The 25,229-nt window shown below is 44.5% G+C and overlaps 1 protein-coding gene across 1 annotated transcript in view; it reads left to right on the top strand.

The window, feature by feature from the left end:
- The first annotated feature begins 291 nt into the window (after nt 1-291).
- LOC144767822 (NKG2-D type II integral membrane protein-like) overlaps nt 292-25,229 on the top strand; it is a 46,247-nt gene continuing 21,309 nt past the window's right edge. Inside the window, exons 1-3 of the mRNA XM_078651200.1 lie at nt 292-958; nt 7,267-7,326; nt 14,225-14,299. Coding sequence (XP_078507326.1) covers nt 628-958; nt 7,267-7,326; nt 14,225-14,299 — 466 coding nt within the window. The 5' untranslated portion in view covers nt 292-627. The remainder of the gene's footprint in view (nt 959-7,266; nt 7,327-14,224; nt 14,300-25,229) is intronic.

The following is a 25,229-nucleotide window of genomic DNA, read 5'->3' on the forward strand; positions in this document are numbered from 1 at the left end:
AACGCTAGCTGCATCATAGCGCTTTCAAAAAAAAAAAAAAAAAAAAAAAAAACTTTAAGCCATGTTGCCCAGCAGCTCGCACTGCGTTGCAAAATATCTTTAAACATTGACAAAGCTAACACATACCTCACATTGGCGTAACCTATTGCCTTTACCAGTGTTTGTTTAAAAAAAAAAAGTCAATACATTTGGCTTTCCCAGTGCTTGTTTTTAAAACCAATTGATTTCGCAAGCATAGCATGACACTGCGCAAGCGCCGGCTCACAAGACGATCTGGCGCCATTTTCAAATAGTAAAGTCGAAGGTATTGCTACTGAAAGACGGAGCTGAGCCCTCCCTGCACCCTTCTGATGAGAAACGAAGCCGGGGCGAGATCGGGAGCCCCTCGGAGCCCTGCCGATAGCTGGCACCAAGGAGGGGTCCCTGCAAGTACCCCTTGGCAGAGTCCTCCCCTGCCCGCCCTGTATTCGCGGCTGTCAGGTTAAAACTCCCCCTGCATGAGACCTGTCGTGATTTGACCAGGATCACACCATTTCAACGAGTTTGCGCTTTTACGTTCAAGGATTTCACTTTTTATTGATATATCTCCGTTTTTTTTTGCTTGTTCTGTTCCAAGTCGTGCGCAGCATGGAGGGTGAAATTCAGAGTCCGCAGCAGAGGACTCCCAATAAAAGGAACGGAGGGCTGGAGGATTCCGGCTTCCTTTCCCCGGGTCAGTTGGATCAGACCCCCATACCGCTCCTGACCCGCTGCGGAGGCGTGCCACAGGGCAGGAGGGCACTTGACGTCGCCCCCGAGAGTCCTGCCAACTCCCTCGAACAGGATGGGGAAAGCACCGAGGAGGAGGAGGAACAGCTGGTTCAGGGCATCGAGCCCAGGGTACCGTGCACGCGGCAGAGCCCAGCCGGACCCAGCAGGGACAAGTGGGCATGGACGAAAGGAGGACGGATGCGTAAAGGTGAGCAACGGGGGCAGCTGCGCCGACACACGCCCCCGAGATACAATGTATCCAGCCTGGGACACAATGTAGCATCCCTTCCACACACACTGCACGGGGCTCTGAGATGGGGGAGGGGTGGGGGCAGTCCAGACACCAGTGTCTCATTTAGGATCTACTGTCGATAACCCATACAGAGGAAGGGGTGGTGTGTGTGTCCTCACGTTCGAGGAAATGGCCTGCTCTGTCTGGGCTGCTACAAGTGTCACTCAGTGTTCTTCCTACTGCAGGCAATGTTTGTGGTACGAATTATGAAACCACCAGCCAAAAAAATCCTGCAGGGCCCTAAAGCATGTTCTCAGACAACAGTAATGCCCCATGCACTGCCCTGTCAGGCCACCCGTGTGGCACTGCCAGTTGACCCTGGGTAACTTGTGTCTGTCATCATAATTACAGACTGCTGCCTGCTGCTGAAGGCACAGTTCTGGTCTGGCCATCATTCTCATCACTTCTGTTGGGGTGCCTTTGCTGCCTTGTCCTCTCGCCTTCCAGCTGATCCTTGCTTCCCAGACTGTTGGCTGGTGGTTGAGCGCGGTCTCAGCTCGCTCATGACATCACTTTGGGTGCGCGCGCGGACATGAGATGCGCCGCAGACCAATGGATCTGGTGGTGGAAGGGTGGGACATACCCAGGGTCGGATTGGGATTGAAAATCGGCCCGGGCACACAAAAAAAATCGGCCCTCATTTGCATAATGCCTTTCCTCAAATCACTGCTTCAGCGTAATTATATTAAAGAGGAGGGGGGTGCCTAAAAAAATGCACCAATTAGTTTACACTAGTGAAACACACCTGGAAACAAGTGAGGCCACTTCTACTGAAGCCCCCTGCGCCGCTCAGTATGTGCATACATTAATGGGCCAGCCAGCGAGACAAAGGGAGTGATACCTCTGCCTGTTGCTAAACCGGAGGTGGGGGACCGGCGGTGTTGCCCAAATCGGCCCCAGACTGCTAAAAAAAAGCAGCCCACAGCAGGAACTCGGACACCGGCCCCTCGGGCATTGCCCGAGTGCCCGCGTTACCAATCCGAGGCTAGACATACCACCACTGACAGGCTTGCGCACATTGCTTCTTGATGGTGTGTGTTGTTTTGTACTGTGTGTACATCCTTTGTCTAGAGTTAGTTTTGGAAGCCCCCGTTGCTAAAAGTGCACCTGTGCAATCAATGTGTGATCCATCAACCAATCGGGGTTTGTAAAGCGTGTCTACTCACCCGTGAGGCTCTCAAGGCGCTGGGATGGGCTTGGAGGACGGGAGGCTGCTTGTCAGTTTGCGGTTGGGTGTTCAGTTGAAGAGCCAGGTCTTGAGATCCTTCCTGAAGTGGGGCAGGTACGGGGATTGACCGAGGTGGAGAGGCAGGGCCTTCCAGGTCTTAGCGGCGAGGTAGAAGGGTCGTTCTCCGCAGGGCACAACTTCTAAAAAATGAAGTGGGGGGAATATCCGACTTAATCAGTATGCAAGTGGCATCGCAGCACGTGACATCACAGGAACTGGCATCACAAGAAGTGACTGCAGATCTTGAGCCCTCACATATACTTTAGCAGGTGTATCATGAGTACATTTGAGCACATTTCGAGTATACTTGCAACCCCTCCTGATTTAGACAGAAGATTCACACTTTTGTACACTTCACTTAAAACAATGATACCTTTTGTCAGCGTTAAGCTTTCTATAGCCAAAGTGCTGTAAAAGAAATAGTGATATTTAAATTATTACAACGCCTCCTCAAGGGTAGTAAGTGTATATAAATGCTATTTATTTTGTGCAAATACTGGGAATGATCAACACATCTGATATTCTTACAGTGCACACATATCTCCTAAACAGAGCCTGAACAAAGTGAAAAGCTGCCTCACTTTAGTATGTGTGAAGAGCTAACCAGGTGCAAGCCTTTGTTGCCCCTCTGCTGCATTTGCAACAGGTTTGAGGCTCCTGACTGCTGCCAGCCAGGAAACTCCAACAGAAGTAGGCCTGATGACTCCTGAGACTCGGCCTTTGTTATGGCAGGAGTGAGAAATAAGAGAGCCTGACCCCGACTGCACGATGTTATGATCGAAAGCAGACAACGTGCAGGCGCTGCTGAATGTGTCCCGGTGTTTGGAAATTACACCGGGACAAATTCAGCATCTTTTTTAGTGGGGCCCAACTTCTTGGCAGAGTGGACGGCCGCCACCATGTGAAAGAAGTGGGGGGACACCGTCTACCTGCGTGGACCCCTGACTCGTGCCCTAGTCCTCCGCTTCTAGTGTTGTGGATCTGAGGCCAGCGCCAGTTGGGCAGAGTGGAGGCGTCTGGTGGGGATGTGGAATGAGGCGCTGGTTCAGGTACGCAGGTCCTGCATCGTGGAGGGCTTTGTAGGAGTGAGTGCGGGATTCCTCTATCCAACCCCACTACAAATGCACGTTCCCCTACTCGTGTCATTTGCATGGGCCTCCTTAGCTTGCTGTAATTGAGATATTACATTTTGTAATGTGGTGAATGTAAATGTGATGCAATACAGTATAGCTATTGAAAAGCATTTTACGTGCATTATTATATGGTGTAATATATGCAGCAATGACGTGGTGTGGTTCAGGGTACTGTGTGGTGGGACGTGTTGCTTTGTGATGGTTTTTGGTGTTGTGTAGGTTTTTATAGAGCAGTGGCTTGTGGTCATATGGTTAAGTATAATGAAGTGTGGGGCTTATTATGGTTTATGGCAATTTTATAGGGTTGCATTGCGTGGTATTGTGTGGTTTGGTCTGCTTTGTAATGCAATCATATTATATACATTGTAAAACTGTGTGCTCTGGGGTACTTGTGTCTGTGATATGCATTGGATTTTGTTTACTGTGTGATTATCATGTAATGCTGTCTATTAAGGTGAGGTGTGTTACAGTGTGGTGAAGACTGGTGTGATTAAGGGATGGCGTGGTGCCTTTACTTTGACATTTCTCCAAAGTTAGTGCATAATTTAAAGATCGAATCACTTCTCACTAATTCAAATCCGAAAATCATATTCTAACTCCGTTATTTTGAGTTGCATGTTTATGCTTTAGACTATGAAAACACATAAGTGAGGGTTGGCTTTGTACGGAGACAGCACCGCTGATCATGACACAGGCTTTCCCTTTTTGACAAAATGAAGCCCATTGCTTATATTTTGTTGTATTGGGTACTTGTGGGCACCCGCTTTGGAGGGAAGCTCTCAACAGCAATCTTCTGCTCTGTCTTGGGGTAGACCTTTTGATTAATGACCACATACCGCAGGTGCCTGACTCATCTCAGAGCTCAGCACCTGTTCTTAGGTCTTCTCTGAATATAGCTTTTACTTGCCTCATGTTGAAACATCTCTTGTAGACCATACAGACATACCAAGTTGGGTGTGTCAATAAATTGCTTACTATTAGTTGACTTTCTTCTTGTTCTCATATCTCTGTTCTTATTCAATGACTTTCCCTTGTCTTCTTGTGTTTATTCCTCCCTTAGGGCATTACTTCCTTATCATCTTTTTATTTGGATGACTTGAATCCCTCCCTGTTCACCTTTAGGGAACTACTTTTATAGGATTCGCCCGCACAGCGATTCCGCTGTGCTTGTGAAATCTCTTGTATTTAATATATCTTAAAATGGGGTTCTAATCAGTTACTGTGTTCATTCGCTTTTGTGTGATACGTTGATTTTAACTTCCCCGGCTGCATGTATTTATAATACTTCAACTAAAGCTGTTCAAACTGTTTAAGCTCCATTCACTTTCAAGATGAGATCTCTTCCCACAGAAAAGACAGACAGCTTCTAACAGTAGGCTGGAATGCTTGCTTGTTATGGGGAGAGGTGTGGCACCGCGGCCAGGGCGACTGACACTGGAATCTGGGGATCAGGGTTCGATCCCCGGCTCCGGCGGCAGGTTAGCCCAGCACCATGTGACTCTGGGCAATAGCTCGCTTAATCTTCCAGACGGCCCCCAGCGCCTAGAGACCCTTACGGGTGATTGTGCGCTTTACAAATGTGGATTATTATTATTATTATGTTATTACTCAGTGGCTTGTCATGACGGGCAAAAAACCTCCATCCTACACAAACTCGGAATCGTATCCGACAGACTTGCGGTTACGACCGCCGGTTTATGATGAGATCGAACGGTGTTCTGGTCATAGTCTCATTGTTCCCTATGGGAGCTCGTGTTGTGCCTGACAACCGGCCTTAACTCAGGCTCCTATGGAGAAATGTGGTGTTTGCAGAAAACTCTGGAACCTGTTGCAGGCACACCACGGTTCCTATCCCACCGTGCTGGGTTTTACAGGGGATCCCTAAGGCACCCCATCGGCCATCAAACATAGACTGCACGGCCTAGGGGGCCATGCCAGGGCCCCCAAAGTTCCTTTCCAACAGCCTTTTTGTGCCAGACAGGCCGACGTGGAAAGGCTGTTGGAAATCGATATCGTAATCCTGAAGATGGAAACCATGTCCATAGGGGGTGTACAATGTGGTTCTGACCGACAGGAATACTCCGCGTGTGGCTCGGAAGCGATTTAGAATGACTGCGCGGTTTACATTCTGACCGTGAACATCGTAATTTTGTGGTTCAGAATGTAATCCGCTCTGACGCGTTCGAGGAGATTCCGCGTGTCGGGAGGAGGCTTAACACCCTACATCATAATTAGCCTCTTTTTTGTATAAAGCCAATGCTTTAACCTTAGAACGTTGGTGCCATTCCCTATTCATGCCACTGTACTTTTCTTTGAACTTTGTAGGCATTATTGGATTGATTTTTTTCAACGTAATCTATTTGGTCATTATTTATGATCAACTTCTAAATATTATAATAAATATTGTGTGTTAAAAGTAAAGTTAACATACAAGAGCTATGCTATAATTTACTACTAAACAGGCAGCCACAAGTGCAGCTTCCTTGCAGACTCAGGGTCATGATTTGAATGAATGATGCAGCAGGTGCAATAGCACTGGGCATAAAAGTTGTCAGAACTCCTCTAACTGCATATTATTGCTATATTTGACTACTAAACAGCCAGTCGCCAGTCGCAATTGCAGTTACCTTGCAGTTAAAAAGGTCTTGATTTAAATGGAGCAGCAGGTGTAGTGGCACCGGTGCTAAAAGCTCTAGGGACCCCACTAAACCGAGAATATTGCGAGCATTTAAAACTAAACAGGCAGTTACAAGTGTAGTTGCCTTGCAGACAACAGGGTCATGAATTCAATATGCCGTAGGGGCACCAGGCTCAAAAGTTCACAGAACTCCTCTAAACAACTAATATTGTTATATTGTACTACCCTACAGGCGTCACAATTGCAATTTCCTTGCAGTTAAAAGTGCCTTGATTTCAATGGTGCAGCAGAGCAGGTTGTGTAAATATGCAATACGTGGAATGCAAGAGATAAAACAGGAGATGTTTTTATTTTATCTCCTGCATTCTACATATTGCATAATTACACAGTCCCTGGCATACAAATGCTTTTAGAGAGCTGGGGAAGGGGCTGTCTGCTTTGGTCATTCAGATGGCCCTGGGGCAGCAGGTATACTTAGCATGACTAAGAAAATTTCTCTTTTTCTAAAGGACCATGAATCTGTTCCCCAGGCAACTGCAGGGCACCAAATGGCTGCAGCAAATATTTTAGTTCAGAGTGCTGTGGAAAGTAAATAAGGCCTCGGCAAGTCTTTTCCCTTCACCTCTGATGACACTCTTTTTTGACTCTGTTTAGTGTTTCCTGAATGAAACATATTACCAAGGCTTAATCATTTTTAAAGCCTGAAATTCTTGAACTAAATGTACAGCTTTTAGACACCTTTTAATGCATTTGCTTTGGCTCCAGTATTTTGAAAAGTTTTTAACTTTTGTTTTTTTAAACCATGTTAAACAGACCAGTATTGGCAAGGACAATAGCTTGGCACTCTCATTATAAAGGCAAAACACATCCACTTTGGCAGTGCTAGTTGTATGTGTACATTGCCTAAAGCTCATACATGTAACTCATAATGTTTCCAAGTTAATGCGAACCTGCAAACACCACAGCTCAGAAATTGAGGCATTGCCTACTCACTGTTTCCCAGTTGTGCTGTCTGCAGCTCATGCTCTGACCTGGATATGTTTTGACTTCTCTGTATGAGCTTTCATCACTGCAAAAGCATAAAACCGGTGCTCGTTCAGTGCAACTGCTAATAACACAGCCTGTGGTGTCTATGTAATGATTTGTCAAAATATTTCAGGAATGGAAAAGTTGTTTTTGTCTTGAACTTTACAAGTCACCAAACTTTCTTTGTTTTTATTTACAGCATTGATCACAGTTTTTGTATTATTGGCGATTTCCGTTGCCATAAATTGTTGGCAAGCAGGTAAGCTTTTCAAGCACAAACCTATAATCATTATTGGCTACTGCATAGAAGAATGGTCTTCAAACTTTTTAATGTTGTGCCCCCCACTTCCCCCCTCCTTGCATAGAAAAAAGTTTATCAGGAACCCCAGTAAAACAAGCATATTTTCATAATTATTCTATAAAATTGGCAGTTCTGAACAAATGTATCAAGTCAAACATTGTAGTTATGTGCAGCTATTCCTTTTAGAAATGTAGTTGCATGATGGCCAACATTCTATTGACAGGTAGGCCTCCCTAAAAGTGTAAAAATATGATCCTTTATCTAGAGCCTCTCCCCCTCCCACCGCACCCCCCCCCACACACACACACTCCAATTTGACAGCTACTTCCAGCCAGGACAAGACTGACAAAATACATTATTGATGGCCCATTCGAGAGCATCCGACTTTTACCTTGCTTATTTCACTAGTAATAAAGCACTGCTTTCAAAATGTTTGTCTCTATTCTCTATATTAAATGCTCCACTTGGGCAGAGCCTGGTGTCACCCCCTCCCAAACCATCCAGTAGCATTAAAGTCCTCTCTAAGAGAGCCTGCTCCACAGTTTAAAGACCCTGTGGCTTAGAGTAACCTCAGTCAAGGGTCCATGTGCTTTTGGCTTCATTCATATAAGCCTCTTCTTAATGACCTCTCGACCCCACCTCTACCTTTCGCTCAGAATCTATTTTTTAGGGGGTCCTTTTAGTTGGCTCACAATATCATCATCATAATATTTTTTTATTGCCATAACTATTTTTAATGTGCAAAATTGTGTGTAGTTCCTTTGTCTTGCTAGTTTTCGGTTTAAACAGCAGGGAAATATCATGGCTATATCCCTTTCTTTGACATTAGATCCACACACTAATGCATGTATTAAATATTTTTTCTCTGGATTTCTTCTTTGTATTTATAACTACAGTTCATATAGTTACACCTGATGGTGCATATGATGAAAGGCATCCTGTAGGGAAGTGCGAGCAAAGTACACAGGAATTAAAAACTGATACAAATGGATGTATATGGCACCCATTATCTCTCAATTCTTGAAGGCCTTTATACTTATTGACAAAATATTGAACTATAAAATAGCTTGCATTGAGGCTTGTTGTTCTAATTCTGATTGACGTGTTGTTGATGTACATACTGGCAATTGCAAAACACAGCAGTTCTGTATTTTTTTGTCTCAAAATGTATTGCTAAATGTATTTTTTACTGTTTAATTTCTAAAGTAAGGGTGAATATGGCTAGACTTAATCCACATTCTGCTTGGTGTGATGCATGGAAATACTACAAATAGTCATCTCGTTTCTTTTAGAAGAACAATTAAAGTCATGTTGTACTGTATTATTTTTGCCTGTAGCCTCCTCCCTGGTACATTTACATAATTCCAAAACCAAATCCACATGCACCTCGGTGACTTATCTGAGAGTGAAAGTAATATCAGAATTTATCTGAACCACATCTGACATTGGCTAATAAAGTTTGCCCTAAGTTCTCCCGGGGCCTTTTTTGATTGTATAAAGTTACTGTGGTGGCAATACCCAGTTGCCCCACATACCTTGGTCCAAATTCCATCACTCACACATTTGGATCGAACATATTATTTAATGGTGGAACAATTAGAACTTTGTAGCTGGTAGGAAATGTACAGAGGGAGAAATGCATATATTCCCCCCATTTCCCCCATGGAATAATTAATAGCAATAATTGCCAAGATCCCAACGCACAACTCCAACAATTATCATACATTATAATTACTGTTACCCCGCCCTCCCCCATTCGCAAGCAAATCGGGCCCGGTACCAAGTTCAGATATGACTGTTAGCACTCAATATCGATGGACAATAAAACAGCATGACACCAATAGTGTCCATGCCTTCCATAATTTCTCATGTTTCTTTTGGCAACTTCATTGATTGGTAGCTCTAATATTCTACACCTGTCCCTTCTTCCTTTTAGTTGCTCTCTAGAGCTTCACTGCCCGCCAATCCAAGTCTGTGCTCTTTTAATTCTGACATTTATTATACCAATCTAAAGGAAGTGTTTTTCACATGTGGTAGTTTCCATGTCTTCGAGTATGTTTAAGAGTGCTATTTGAGGGTTGGGAGTTCAAGGTGACGTAGTGCTCCAATCCTCTGAAAGTATTCAACATTCACCTGGGCTTAATCTTGACTCTTTCCCACCCCGGTAACCATTACCGTTGCGCGGAGGGCGGGGTAGGGAGAGCCAGGCACTTCCGGTTAGTGGTCTAGTTGCGGGGAGTAGGTAGCTATAAAACCCCATGCCTCAGCGACCGCGCAGCGGACGCGCACAGAGGGCGCGCCGGAGGCTCGCCAAAGGCAAGCCCGCCTGCGCCCAAACGGGGCCCGGTGCCAGAATCCCTCGTTGTGCTGGAGTAAAGCTACAGTATAGCTCTCAAGAACTGCTTGCTCTGCGCCCTGCTATAGCGGATTTGTGTAGACACAGCTTGACTGGAGGTAGTAAGAGCTGGGACTGTAGGTACTGCTCATTCAAGCCTAGTGTGGGGAGGGAGGTGAAGGAGGCAAACTCTCATTTGAACTGCTGCTTGCTGAACTGTCGGTCACTCAGGAAGCATAGATTGGAGATCTACGACCTGCTTTTAGATGGTCAGGTAGACGTAATGTTTCTTTCTGAGACCTGGCTGGATGAGGACTCTGTGCCAGAGATCCTAGAGGCACTACCTAGGGGCTATGCGATCACTAGGATAGACATGGATTCCGGCAGAGGGGACGGAGTGGCAATTATTTTTAAACACCACATCCAATGCGCCCTCGAGTCTATCACCATTGCTGATAGCGAGGCTGGGATCTTTAGAATTAAGGTGGACTCGAACTACATTGTGAAAGGGCTTCTGGTCTACAGACCTCCTGGACCCCCCACTCGCTTTTCTCCTAGCTTGATAGATTGCCTTACTCAACCGGCACTATGCTATGATAAATTATTAGTGCTGGATGATCTCAATCTGCATTTTGATGATGCTTGTTGTGTGGCGGCGGGTGAGCTATGTCAGGAAATGGCCACTCTACAACTCAGGTTAATATCTGACTTCCCTACACATCTCAGGGGCCATCTGCTTGACCCCATTTTTGCGAATTGAGAGGATATAGTTGTCTTGCATGTTGTATGGACAGACCATTTCCTGGTCCCTTTTGTTATGAGGCTGCCTGGGCCAAAGATACGGGAGATAGCTAAAAGGGGCATAGTGTGCCGGAAGTGGGCTGGCTTCTCGCAGGAAAAGTTCAGCAGCGCCCTTTCTCAGGGGGGCCTACCAGAAGGTACAGATGCTGAAGTGCGTGCATAAATTTGGATAGGCGGATTACGGAGACCCTGGACAGCACCGCCACCTGGTCACAAAAAATACCGGGTAGAGCACAAAAATCTGCTCCTTGGTATACCGCCGCCCTGAGAACGGCGAAAGCAAACTGTAAATGCCTGGAAAGGCGGTGGAGGAAAGACTTCTCAGACCAGGGGAGGAGGGAGTATAAAGAGACACTGAAGAGCTATCATGGGCTCATTAGAAGGGCAAAGGCAGCCTACTACTTGGAAAGAATTGTGTCGGCGGGCAATTCGACTAGGGAACTGTTTAGGGTTACAAGGTGATATCTTCCCTAGCTACGTAGGCTGCGCCGGCTCTGGGTTCAGAAGATCTATGCAACCGCGTGGCAGATTTCTTCTCAGACAAGGTGGAGAAAATGTATTCCACCTTTCCTGACTCCGCCTGATTAGGACACAAGGCGATGTAGGAGAGAGAGTACAACTGGGAGGGTGAAGGGTTGGTGAGTTTCACTGTTCGCCCCCCCCCCCTTGAACCCCCCCAGAGCAGCTTACCAAAATGTGTATTAATATTAAGTCTGGTTCTCCTAGAGACCCAGCCTCCCCTAAAGTGTTGAGAGGGATCTTGGAAACCCTGGAGCCATATATCAGACACCTGGTGGGGGCCTCATTTAGGACATGCACAGTGCCAGGATATTGGAAGGAAGCAGTGGTCCTCCCGCTACCCAAGAAACCTCATATAGGCCCAGACCAACTGGACAATCTTCGTCCAATCTCTCTTTTACCATACTTCGCAAAGGTTGCGGAGAGAGTGGTAAATATGCAGCTGACGGCGCATATTGGGAAATTCAATCTTCTGCATCCCACTCGGTCTGGATTCCGGGCCTGTTACTTGACTGAATCTGCCCTGCTCTTTGCCACAGAAACTATCAGGCAATATGTGGATGCAGGTCAGACGGCGGCCTTAATCCTGTTGGAGTGAAGTGCCGCCTTTGACACTGTTGCTCATCACACTCTGGTGCAGTGTCTGAGGAAAGGAGGTGTGTGTGGTAGTGCCCTGAGTTGGATGAAATCATTTCTGTCGGTGCGCATCTTTCAGGTGAGGCAGGGATCCCAATATTCGAAAGTCATCAAATTAAGACAGGGGGTGCCGCAGGGATCAACCCTGAGACCGACCCTGTTCAATCTCTACGTGGCTCCACTAGCGGAGATTGCTGATGGGTTTGGGAACAGGGTCGTGTCCTATGCCGATGACACTCAGCTGGCGGTCTCCCTAACACGGGCACCGGATACGGCAGCCTCCAATTTCGTGGCATGCCTTCAAGAGCTGGCCTCGTAGATGGCTAACAACTGCCAGAAATTGAATGGCAATAAGACTGAGGTGCTTGTGGTGGGGAGAGCCCCGTCGGTGTGGTCATCGGCTTGGTGGCCCCAGAGTCTGGGGTCCACCCCTGTGCCCTGCACTCATGTGAAGAACCTGGGGGTGTGGCTGGACACAAGGCTCTCCTTGGAGTACCAAACCAGGCGTGTGGCAGGCGCCTGTTTTGGAGTCCTGCGGGCCCTTTGCAAAACCCTGGACATGTTGTCTACCACAGCCAGGAAGACCATGGTTCATGCCCTGGTGACATCATGCCTGGATTATGGCAACATTCTTTACCTGGGTGCCCCGACTAAGTGTATGCTTAGACTCCAGGGGTTACAGAATGCAGCGCATCTGGTTCTCATGCGCCTCAGGAAGGCCTCATCGAAGGCAGCATTGGCACTACTCCACTGGATGCCGATAAGAGAGAGAGTCCTGTTTAAGGCACTGTGTGTATGCCATCATATTATTCAGGGTACAGCTCCTTCATATCTGTCTGAGTTACTCACCCCTTATGCCCCAACGCGCCAACTGAGATCAGGTGGGGCGGGTTTGGTGTGTATTCCCGCTATTAAGAGAGCAAGGATGGGTGGACGCTCCTTCCGACTGCTGGCTGCCCAGCAATGGTACAGACTTCCCTTGAGTCTACGGATGGAGGCCCAGGAGGGCACCTTCAGAAAACATTTGAAGACGCATCTCTTCCACCAGGATAGTTAGGATTGCCTAGGTTGGGCTGTGGCAATCTGTGCAGTTGCACCGCAACGCGGGGACACACTTGCCGAGTGTAACCATGCGCTTTATAAATGTGCCTATTGTTGTTGTTGTTATTATTATTATTATTATTATTATTATTATTATTTATCTTGCTGGAACAGCAGTGTCAAATGTTGCCTGACCGGTCTGTCTGAAGCACATCTAAAACTTTGGCACACTTGAAAGGGAGCAAACCCGATGCCAGGACAATTCTTCTGCATCCCCTGCCTGGGTGTTTTAGGACACTGCATTTGTCCTACCACACTTCTCTCTCCTGATTTGTTGTGAATACATGGCCTGTTTCAGACTGGAGTTTAGTGATAGATTTGGGAGGACACTAGGGTTTCCCTATGAGACTCCAACACACACAATTTGCCACGTTGAAAATGCCCTGGTACGTGACATTTTATACCTGTAAGGCACTTTGGTAAATGAAGACATTCATGTGTTCTTAATCTTGAATCAGACCTATTTTTAAAGACAACCAAATGCACTGCTGTGAAAACCTTCTCTATTGGAACGGAGTGCGTCATTGTGGCAGTACATCAATGTTATTTTTTAATCAATCTGTTCAGTCCACTTACAATTGTAGACTGTGTATCTAAATACTCCCTGACTTGGAACATTTCTTATCAATAAATCCTGTTTGTTGTCCTGTGTTTGGAAGTGTACTGTAGTAATTATGTATTTCTGAAAATCTTACAGGATTTGAGCGGGATGTTCCTTTTGAGCTTCTCAGAATTTAGGGAAACAAACATAATGCCTGTAATTTATTAAGTGTGCTTGGGGGTTCCAGTGTTCCATATTTTTCTAATCCGTGGTTGGGATGCAACCCGAGCAATCATCAATAGTTAGACAAATTGCAAGCATTCCTCCATCACCTTTTGTGTGTTTTACCATTACAGGATGAAGTGAACAGAGAAACAAATCAATAAATTGGGATTTTAGGGAGGATATTGCAGAAATGTTTTGAATTCCACTCATTTATTCATTCTCCTTTCAATTTCAAAAACTTTTAAGGATTTTTTGGGGGGAATATCTATTTCAAAAGAAATTGTCCCAGTTTCTATTCGTAGTCTAGTGATTACTATGCTCGTGTTATGTATTTAAAAAATCTAATTATAAAACCGCAATAATACAAAACATCCCACACTCTAACTGATCTTGTCCAGTTAAAAACAATGAGCTGTTCACAATTTTTGTGAAAGGTTGAAGCTCCCCAGCAATATCGATGTCAGAAAGATGAAAAATAAAAAGGTTTTTTGTTTTGCTTGTCTTTTTATAAACCTAATCCCACTGTATCAAAGAAAGCATTGCTAAAATTCATGCATTCTCTTTTTGAGTTCAAACAAACGTTTACAGCTACATTTACTTTCTTTGAAAGCTTTCAGTCTTGATCCTTTAAATAATTAGGACTATTCAGATTTTAATTTTGGACTCTAAAAATTAATTTGTGTTTGTTTTTTGCCCAGTGAGAGTGCACAATACAAGTAAAGACAATAACCTGAAAGATCACGTTGTCCAGGAAACCCAAGGACTACAATCATGTAAGTATTGTTGACTCACATGAAATCTTGAAAATACATTGATCACAGTATTGTTGCTGACTTGACTGAAATGGAATTTCTCTAACTTTGGATCTGGAATCACTTACAAATAGCAATGCATATGCATGTCTCTGTTTGCTCAGGCTGGTACTATGTGACTATGAGATAGGTAAACAAACTCTTACCACCACTAAAAGACCCAGAAAATTGGGATAACAGAGCATACAGTGTGTTGAGAAAGTGAATTATTAATTAGTTAGATCTTAATATTGTGAGGGAATGATTGACACACAGAACAAGTTGTGACATGATGTTCCATGTACAGTGGGGTAGAGAATACTTTGATAGAAGTTCAATTCAGTATATCATAAAGACAACAAATTGGCTGAGTAAACTAAATGTAAAGTGAAGTTATGTTTAGGGATGGTCCAAATACCATAACACATTTTTCTTTAAACGTTTATAATTTACTTAAAAACACAGTTAGAGTGTAGTTATGGTTATGAAACAGAACCTTTAAGTTACTGAAATTCACCAGTCATGGTTACCTCCCTAATAAAAAACTCGCACAATAGCCATATCAACCATAACCTACACAGCATATGCAATGCTAATGCCTTCTCGCTATTTATAACAATGAGTAACAAAACTTAAAAGCGTTGAAACCAATGAATAATATTATATTCATAATCAGCTCATTGTTATTGTTAATGGTACTGTTGTCGTACAGGCCTCAGCCAGGCCCGCTAGTGCAAGGGGTTCGACCTTCTCTGCACAAAGTCTTCAGACCAAACGAAAGAAGTTGGCACAGGAACTGGAAATAGAAAACATAACATTTATTACACCTCATGAGGTGGTGCTACGATTCAAACAGTACCCTGCGGCATTGCAAGAAGTAGCACCCCGAACTAGGGATGCATGGTTTATTTATACCCACACAGGGGCTCAAAAGAAGGCGGTACAAGGCACAAGAGCACAGTTTATGTACATATAAGGTAATATCGAGAGGCACAATCGATCAGTGGGAGGAGCTAACAGTCTTGGGGGTTTCGGCTAACACATTCCAATCTAGGGCTAATCACTAACAGATGTGGACCCTAACGGTCAGCGGCAAAACAAGGGGACGCTAATAATAGCCTGTTGCTGGGCAGAATCAAGTGTCATGAGCAGAAAGATAGGACAAAGCACATGGTCGACACGAGGTAGCATGTGGCAGACAAAATGGCTGCCATGAATACAAAATGGAGTCCGTTAAATGCCAAGATAACGGCTAGAACTAAGATGTCTTTTGCTAACGCTCAACCCAATCGTTGTTAACCCCTTCGACGCTCATGACGAGCCCAGCTCGTCATGGAGTTTCCATTGACTTCAATGGAAATTCAATGGGAAGCCATAAAACACCTTAGCATCCAAGTGGTTAAATTACAACACTGTGATGTCTAATCTGGCTTGTGATATCATTTGTGAGGCTTGTATATCTCACTTCAAGGGTGAGATCATGAGTATTGCCTTTGATGTTAGAGTTAAGTGTTGCATTTCAGGAGAGTGTGTTTTTCAAGAATGTGTACAGCCAGCATTGACTCTGGATTGTATGTTATAAGTGGAGTGGGCGGGTGTATGTATCTTATAGAGTGTGTGTATATTAGAAACTTGTAGAGTGTGAGTATCAGTAATGGTCACATGTCGTTTCCCACCAGTGTGTATAGTCCGGTGTGTTTAGTTCGATGTGCATCAATAATCAGAAATGTGCATCTGTGCAGAGTGTCAATAATGTGTCTCAGGAGTCTCTAAAGTCAGGAGTACTTAAACAGGACTGTGTGTGTGTGCATGTGCAATTAGGTGTTTGGAGTGTTTGTTATGAGAGTATTGGACAGGCATCACATGGACTGTGTGTTGGGTGGGTGATTTGCAAAAAATAATTTCTATGTCCCTTTCCGAACATTTCTTCTGATGTATTTGTCATTGTTGCACTTTCCCTCCTACATTTATTACCCATCTGTTCCTGCTTTGTTTTTAAAAATGTTTTAAAAAATATAAACAAGCATTGGCAAAGCCAATAGATCTTGGCTGTAAAAGAGCAAACTATTGGCCTAGGTAATGTTCCTGGGCATTTCATTAGTTAATGCCAAAATGGCCACCAGTACATTACAACAAATCTGCATGCATGCATGGCCATCTTGAATGGGGTTTCTATTACAGGAAAAAGTGGCCGCCGCTGGTTGGTTATGTGCACGACATGAAAGCACAAAAGGGGTTATTGCAAGTGCTCGTGTATTTCAATCTCAAGGTCATAAAATGCGGAGTCAAGCTAGCTGGTGTTAGAATGGTCAGTCTACAGGTGCCGAGGTGGGAGAGGAACTAATGAGTTATATTTCCACCTGTTGAGCCATAAATTCAGACCTCTCAAACTTTTGCAGAAGCTTGGTGGGCAGGACAATCAGTTTTGGAAGGAGATTCTGGTATTTATAACTTTTTTTTTATCAAAGTGTGACCTTTTTTGGACCTTTCAGCAATTGATATGAATCTGTATTTTTTTGTTTTATAGCACACTAGATAAACATTGATTCACTTGCATGCCATATGTAACAAAGTCGTGTTCATTGATATATATGGTCTGTGTCATGGTTCACTCTTACCATAGCTGGGAAACCAATAACAGCAGGCGCATGGAATAGCTCAGCGAGCTGACCATTGCTGCCTTTACAAAATCCCAATAACAATGACTATTTTCAGCGGTGTTTTGAGCAAGGGGGGGCAGTAAAGAGGGAACGGGGAAGCAACACATGGAAGAGAGAGCATTATAGCAGCTGCACTCTAATGCAGTTTTTACAGGAAAAGAGAAAGCAGGACAATGAATGCAACGAACATCAGCAATGGAAGGACGGAAGTCAACCGGAAAATTGGGAGACTGAAACGCTGCTGGGAGGGACAAACACAATATTGAAGAAAGTCATTGCATGACGTGAAGGTAACCGAGATAGAAAGCAAAGCCAACCAATCATGACTTAGGGGCGGAACCAAAGCCTGCTTTACCTATATTGAAAACAGGTCCTTTCAACAGACTATTAAAGCTGCCTGTAGCAGCAACACAAAAATACTAGATTGGTGCTAAAAATGTTATTGTCATTTCTCTTTACTGTTTTCTAATAAATTCTTTTTTTTTTTTTTTGCACTTGCTTCCAAAACCAAATTGCTGGAGCTTTTATTCGAAAATGATAGCAAATAGTGTGAAAAAAGCCTTGTTAATAGAGAGGTGGGAGATATTGGGTACACAAATTACAAACTTTGCAGAATACGGCGGCAAGATTGGTGCTGGATCTGCCACCTAGAACAGCGTCCGCACCATGTTTGAAACAACTACACTGGCTGCCCATACGGCAAAGAAGTCAATTTAAGATCCTATGTTTGACCCATAACCCATTGTATAAAAAGGGGCCCCGGTATCTTAAAAAAAACTGAACTGGTATGCCCCCAAGAGGGCCTTAAGATCTAGCCTCAAGTCTCTGCTAATGCAACCTCGCGTGCGAACCTCCAGGTATGGGCAACGCTCCTTTTCATTTCTTGCACCTGCCCTTTGGAATAAGTTACCTTCCCACCTTCATTCAATTAAGGAGCATCAGCAATTTCGCAAAGCCTTGAAAACTTGGCTTTTTCCCTAGCATGTGGCCAGTCTCTCTCTGTTGTGATGCCCTTTCAGTGTTTGTCTCTTTCCACCCGGTTCTTATGCTGCAAGTGCCTTGAGACCTTGCGGTGATAATGGCGCTCTATAAAAACGTTTGACATTGACAAGTTAATGAGTACACTGTGTGCTAGAGGGAGGTAATCGAACACTGAGCATTTGTGGTGGACAAATAGATAAAGAGTTGGAAGCTACCTGTCATGTTTGTGTAGGTATTGGGTGGAGTGAGGGTATTGTAAGCATGTGGGTGCGTAGTCTTGGCAGGGAGCCTTCAGATATGCTGTTGAAGAACAGGAGACACGTGACCCTTGTTCAAGTGTGGCACCATATGTTAGGCAAACTGCTGATGGTGATGGTGATGGGGAGGATGTCTGATATAATGATGTGACACAAGAGGCACTTTGGTAGATGGGAAGCAGTGATTATGTCAGCAATAAATGTAGCGGACAGACATTCAAGAACCTTCCGGTAATGGGTGAAACACACCAGTCTTGGACAGGAAAGTCTGTCTTGCAGAGAAGATCAGATATAAGGGCATAAGACACGGAAGGAGACCATGTGGGTGGTCTGAGGATACATTATTTAAGAGAATGGCAGAAGATCAGACAAGTGGGAGGCATGGGAAGGAACAGGGCCTGGGAAGAAAGCAATAACATTTAGGGACTGATTTCGATGCGGTTAGGAATTGCACCAACCCTCGTTCGGAGCCATCCTAACTGCATCGGACTTGCGCATCTGGATTCCTTTCCAACCGAGCGATTCTGATGGGCTCAGTCGGAAAGGAATCTGACTCTGTTTTCTGGATGGCTACAGACGGGCTCGGACAGCCTGTCTGCCGTCCAGAAAACTTTCAGTCTCCCCCAGCCGACTCTTTACGGCCGAGGGAGTACGATGGCAGTTTCCCACTGCCTTTCGGAGTGAGCTTTTCTGACACAGAAAGGCATTGGGAAACTGTCTTTCTAGACTCCCAGCAGGGTCCCCATGGGTGTGAGGTCGCCAAATAGTGGCCTAGGGGACACAGATGGTGCCCCCATTTTGATCCCTACACCCAGTAGCAGGCACCTTGGGGTGCCTGCCACAGGGTGAAGGGATGAACTGCACTTAATGATGCGAGCATGCATTCCTTTTGGAATACATACTCCCATTGTATAGCGTTGCAACTGAACAGGGTTCGGTTGCATCCAACTTGCAGGTCTGGAACTGACTAAAGAGGTCGTACAGTTCCAGGTTCTGACTGTTAGACGGACTCCGGTCCGTCCGACATCGGAATCGGCCCTTCAGTTGTTTACCATGAAAATAATTGTTTTTGAGTTTAATTAGCTCTATAAAAAGTAACAATTATAAAATAATTAAAATACCTAGCTAAAGAGATAGAAAAGTCAAAACAATGCATGTTTAACAACATAAAATACAGAAAATCATTAAAATACCTAGCTAAAGAGATAGAAAAGTCAAAACAATGCATGTTTAACAACATAAAATACAGAAAATCTGTTTATACTTTTGTATATTCTGAAGGGAAAAAGGAGACTTACAAAATGGAGGGAGGGAAAAGGGAAAAAATGTGATATCCATACACAATTGATGATCGGAATGCAGCATGTATTACATTTTTTTTATAATACACGAACATTAATACAAAAGATATGTCACAAAAAAGCAGAGATAATTACAATTTACTCAAGATTAAAGTTTTCAGAACGAGTATCCATAACATGCTGTTTAGCAAGAATATACAAATAATTAGTTAAAGTCATCCAATATAAGTCTCTATTAATCTGCAGTCTACACGAAGAAGAAAATGCAACATCTAACCTATGATAAGGACAAACATTGTTCCACCAGGCAGAAAAAGATATACTTGTTGAACACTTCCAATTGGAAGCGATTTGCTGAAAAACTAATGCTATCATACGATCAAATAAACCTTTGTCATTGGACCGTAACATAACAACATTAGATAAACTACCTAAAAAAATCAAAGAGGTGAACATAAGACTATGCAGATTAGAGATTGTTGAAGTTGAGACTACATTTTCCTCCAAAAACCACCAGTAGGAGGACAGAAAAAAAGGAGATCTAATAAATCTCCATTTGAATGTCTACATGACCTACAGGCCTTCTTGGTACCCTTTGAAAAATTACCAACAGAGGCAGGTGTGTGATATAGTCTATCATACAAAAAGAATAGGGTCTGGGTGCTAGAAGCGGTTCGCGAAACTTTAAATATCCTGGATCGAATTTTATTCCATAATTGGATACTCCAGTCACATCCCCTAAGTCTGCTTTCCAAGTAAATTCTATCTTAGTTTTTGCAGAGGAGGAATTTGGTTTCATAAAGTATCTATAAATAAGAGAATCTTTAGGAGCAAGTGTAAGTAAAGTTAGAAGCAAAGCTGGAGGCACTGGAGTCATGGGAAGATTTGTGTGTTATAGATGCGGTCCTCGTAGCCATTTAGCTAACTCTAATTGTTCCCAGCATTAAATAAAGTATGTACTACATGCAAGAAGAAAGGTCATTTCAGTAGAGTATGTCATAGTTTTAAGAATAACGTTACATTTATTAAAGACGAGGTGCATGATGATGAGTTGGAGGTAGTTGGAGAAGTATTTAGCATCCATGATAAACTAGAGGTAGTTATAAGCAAGGTTAAAAAATGACCCACATGTATGGTGTGTATTGACGGAGTGGAAGTAAATACTATGGTGGATTTGTGTGCATGGTACACAATTATGGGCATTGAGCTATTTAGGAAACTATGGCCCAGTAGGACATTTTTGGAGCCTGATGTGAATCCTGGCAGTTTTTCCGGCCATTAGATTCCGTTAGAAGGGTATGTATGGGCAAATGTATGCTTTGGAATTAAGTTGTCGGTACAAGGTTTATGTGGCCAAAAAAGTGCGACCATATTAGGCTGGCCACATATTGCTGATTTAGGCATTAAGATTGATGCTAGATTGGAGAGTCCTGTATTTGCTATTGAGAATGGAAATGAATGTGAAGACCCACAATCTAGTAATGAATACGCCACTCAGAAGAAAATGTATTCTGATGTTTTCACTGATGGCATAGGTAAAATGGTTAAATTTAAACATAAGATTGTTCTATGAGAAAGTGTGTGTCCCATAGGACAAAAACTCAAAAATGTTCCTATCAATTATTGTGGAAAGTTACAAGGGATTCTTAAATTGTGCAAGGACGAAATCATAGAGCCAGTTGAGAGCTCGGACTGGGTTTCTCCGGTGGTCATTTCCCTTAAATCCAATGGTGATTTACATTTATGTGTAGATTTGAAGTGTATGAAGCCATTTGGGTTGATACATTTCCCCTTCCTAATTTACAAGAATTAACATCTTATGTTGGGGGTTCCTTGTGGTTTTCCAAAATAGACTTAGCAAGTGCATATCATCAAACTTAATTAGATGAAAGTTCAAAGCATTGTGCAGCATTTATTACCTCTGAAGGCATGTTAGATATCGGCGCATGCCGTTCGGACTAGCTAGCGCATCAGCTGTTTTTCAAAGGGAAATGTCAAGAATATTGCGTGGGATTGAAGGTGCAAAGGTTTTCCAAGATGACATTCTGATTTTTGGGAAGAATAAAGAACTTCACTACAAGTACTTGCATACAGTTTTGAGAGCTCTTAGGGAACATGGACTTACATTTAGGAACGAAAAGTGTGTATTTGGTAAACATTAAGTGGAATACCTTGGTCACGTCATATCTAAGGATGGTATTTGACCCAAAACTAGCCATGTTGAAGCATTTCTATCTGGTCCGGAAACGAAAAGCAAGGTTCATCGAGAACCGAGTGAGGAATCCTAGGAGTGTTTTGAAGGGTGAAAGTGTGTGGTCAAAGCCTTTGAGAGTGCGGAGGATGTGTGGAAGTGCTGTTGAGTTGGAAGATGGTAGAAAATGGAATTTCCGTCAGTTAAGTTTTTGCAATGACCAGGATGGTGCACTGTGTGATAGAGTGCCAACTGAGGAAGGATGTAGGGGGTACATGTTGGGAGATGATTGTGGTGAAGGGAGTAGTAGCTGGAATCATAGGAACAATGGAGTGGCAGGGAATGCTAGCTTTAGTTCCAATGTTGAGGGTGTGAGTTTTGGTACAGTCTAAACTAATGTTTTACGCCGTGGAAACAGGATGAGGAGGATGCCTGCTCATTTTGCTGATTTCAAATTAGGATATGTTTTGTGGTTTTTGTCCTGTGTTGTGTATGTTATTGAAGGAGGAAGGTGTGTGGTATGGGCTAGTGGGTGTTGGTATGAGTGCCGCGTGAGGTTGTAGAATGTGTGGGTCACGAGTGGTGGAAGAATGTTGATGGTTGAATTGGTAGCCGGGCTCTACGGTAGTTGGAGATTGTTGTTGGCCGGTGGAGGTCTTCCTTCGTTGTCTCTGTTACCCTAATACTGGAATAAAGGATTACTGGATTCAACTCACATGGTTAATCATCTTCTTCTTTACACAGTGCAGTACAGCCGTGTACAAACACGCTGTGCATGTGAAGTGGACAACTTCAATACTGCCCAAATCATGCATGCATAGTGTGCGTCTGTGAGGCAGTGGTGAGGGCAAGCAGGTGCTACCTAAAGCAGCAGTTTTTCCAGGGCTTCGGTTGAATACTCCGCTCGCCCTGAGCTATGAAGTGGCTCAGAATATCCTTCTAGGATCTAGCCTCCTCCTTTGACTGGCTGACCCTTGATACTGTCAGCCTATGAAATTAGGAGGCGGGATTTCAAGTACTGTTTCCTTTGGTTTTTATTTCACTGCTTCCTTCAACTAGCTGCAGTCTGGCCTGAGAGACACTTCTGGGAAAAACACCATGACCCAGCTGAATATGGTGAGTACATGTATGCCTGGCCTCGATTGTCAAGCTGACTGAGCGGCCTGACGCATGCCATCTGCCTTCCATGGCTGCCAAATTTACAGTCTGCTGGGTTAAACGGAACATCCATCCACTTTCAACGTTCACCGGCCATCACTGCAGTTTAGCATTTTATGACATAAGAGAATTACTCCATTCTTCTTCATAGATGTAAGCAAAACAAAAACTAAACCAACCCAATATTATTTGAGATTTAATGCGTCTTCTTCTGTAAGATGAGTCTCTTGTAAAATGCCTTAATCAGTGTTATAGGGAGCTAAATGCAAAATAATTCTCTGCTTTTAAACAGGATTAACCAAACCCTTCACATTCCAAGATATTACTCTGATTATTATAAGTAACATGTACATAGAAAATTATATGATCAGTGTTAGAAATGGGATTTTTGGTAGGCTAGGGCATGGGCAAAAGCCAGGCAAAAACCACCACTCTAGTCAGGATAAGGGAGTTACACTTCTAAAATAACCCCTGCTCACCTCCTTGGTAGCTTGGCACGAGCAGCCAGGCTTATTTTAGAGGCAGTTTGTAAAGCATTTGCACATAACCAACAGTAGTACGCACCACAAAGGGACACCACAACAGTTTAGAAAAATATCCAATATTTTCAAATAATTAAGACCAGACCAAAAACAATGAAAATCCACAACACTATACTTAAAAGTTCACAGTTCCAAAAATACGCCGATTAAAAAGTGTTCCTTGTGTGGATAGCTCCATCTGGGCTACCACAGTGTTGTGAACAACAAATCCAACCATTCTGGCTGGTTGCGGGCCAGCTACGGTGTCGGGAAGACCCACAAATAGTACCTTTGAGAAATGCAGGGCGTTGAGGCCCTTGAAGTCACTTGCGTTGCTGGTCGAGCTCCTCTCTGATGGAATCAGGAGTGCCGGCAGGCGTCTGGTGCTGCAGTGCGAAGCGCAGTGGTGACCCCAGGTCGCGGTGCGAGCAGCTGCTCAGTGATGGCATCAGATGGAGTCGTCAGTGAGATCAGGGTCGTGGTGCGAGATGAAGGTGGTGCTCGCCGGTGCAGCAGTGCCATCGTTGCTGAAGCACTGTCGTCAGCTGAGGAACTGGAGTTGATGGCGTCGGTAGGGAAAGTCTGTGGAGCAGGATGAGGGTGGTGCGCCGTGTGACTTACGAGCGGTGCCCTCGAACCACGGTGCAAGGAGCGGCGTGTGTTTCGTTGGGTAGTGGCGGCGTCAGAAAGGCCAAGGCGTCCTCGTGAAGCAAGGCGGTGTAGAGTGCGGTGCCCACAGGCCACGGTGTGAGCAGCGGCTCGGTGGCAGCATCAACAGGCTTCGTAGGTGACACCAGGGTCGCAGTGCTGCTTTGCGGCGGTGCTCTCTGTGGTGCCAAAGCTTTGGCATGAATCAAGGCAGTGCAGAGTGTGGTGCCCACAGGTCGCAGTGCAAGCCGCGGCTCAGTGGCAGCATCAACTGGCGGCGTCTGTGAGACCAGGGTTGCGGTGTGGTAATGTGGCAGTGCCCTCTGTGGTGCCAACGTCTCGGCGTGAAGTGAGGTGGTGCCGAGTGCGATGACCACAGGTCGTGGTGCCCACAGGTCATGGTGCAAGTAGCAGCTCAGTGGCGGCATCAACAGGCAGCGTTGGTGCGACCAGGGTTGTGGTGTGGCATTGCGGTGGTGCCCTCTGCAGTGCCTTCAGGACACTGAGTCAGCAGTGGCGTTGTAGATGTAGTCAAGTTGGTGTTCATTGGGTTGCAGCACAAAGCACTCAGTCCCCAGTGTTGCCGGTCAAATAACTTGAAGTCTTTGCTGTTCCTGAGACTTTGTGAACAGGGGGCAAGCTCTACCTCAAGCCCTTGGAGAGACTCACAAACTAGGTTGCAGAAAGTCTAGTCCAGATCTTTCACTGCCCAAGACAGAAGCAGCCACTGAAGGTCAGCTCAGCAAAGCACCCAGCAAAGCAGTCGTTCCTTTTCGCACCTTCTCCGGCTCTTCTTCTTGGCAGTCTTCTTGTTCCCGATGAGTTCTAAAGTTCAGGGGTCGGGGCACTATTATTTGTATCCAAAAATCCTTTGATCTTTCAGACAGAGGGTGTCTGTGCCCGGCCAGAACCAGTTCTGCCTTCTCTGGTGCGATTTCCTGGCAGGAGGTGGAGACGGCATTGTCAGAGGCAGACCAGGCCCTAGACTAACTGGAGCCCCTCCGGCACCCAGCCTTCTGTCATCCAAAACCCAGACAGGCAATCCACATTCCAGCAGAGGCACACAGGATGACTGAGCTAGAAAATACCCACTTTCTAAAAGTGGTATTTTCAAACACAGAATGTAAAAAATCACCTTCACTAAAAGATGTATCTTTAGATTCTGAGTTCAGGCATACTAAATTGTATTTTCTTA

The sequence above is a fragment of the Lissotriton helveticus genome, chromosome 7, assembly GCF_964261635.1.
Source record: "Lissotriton helveticus chromosome 7, aLisHel1.1, whole genome shotgun sequence".
NCBI lineage: Eukaryota > Metazoa > Chordata > Amphibia > Caudata > Salamandridae > Lissotriton > Lissotriton helveticus.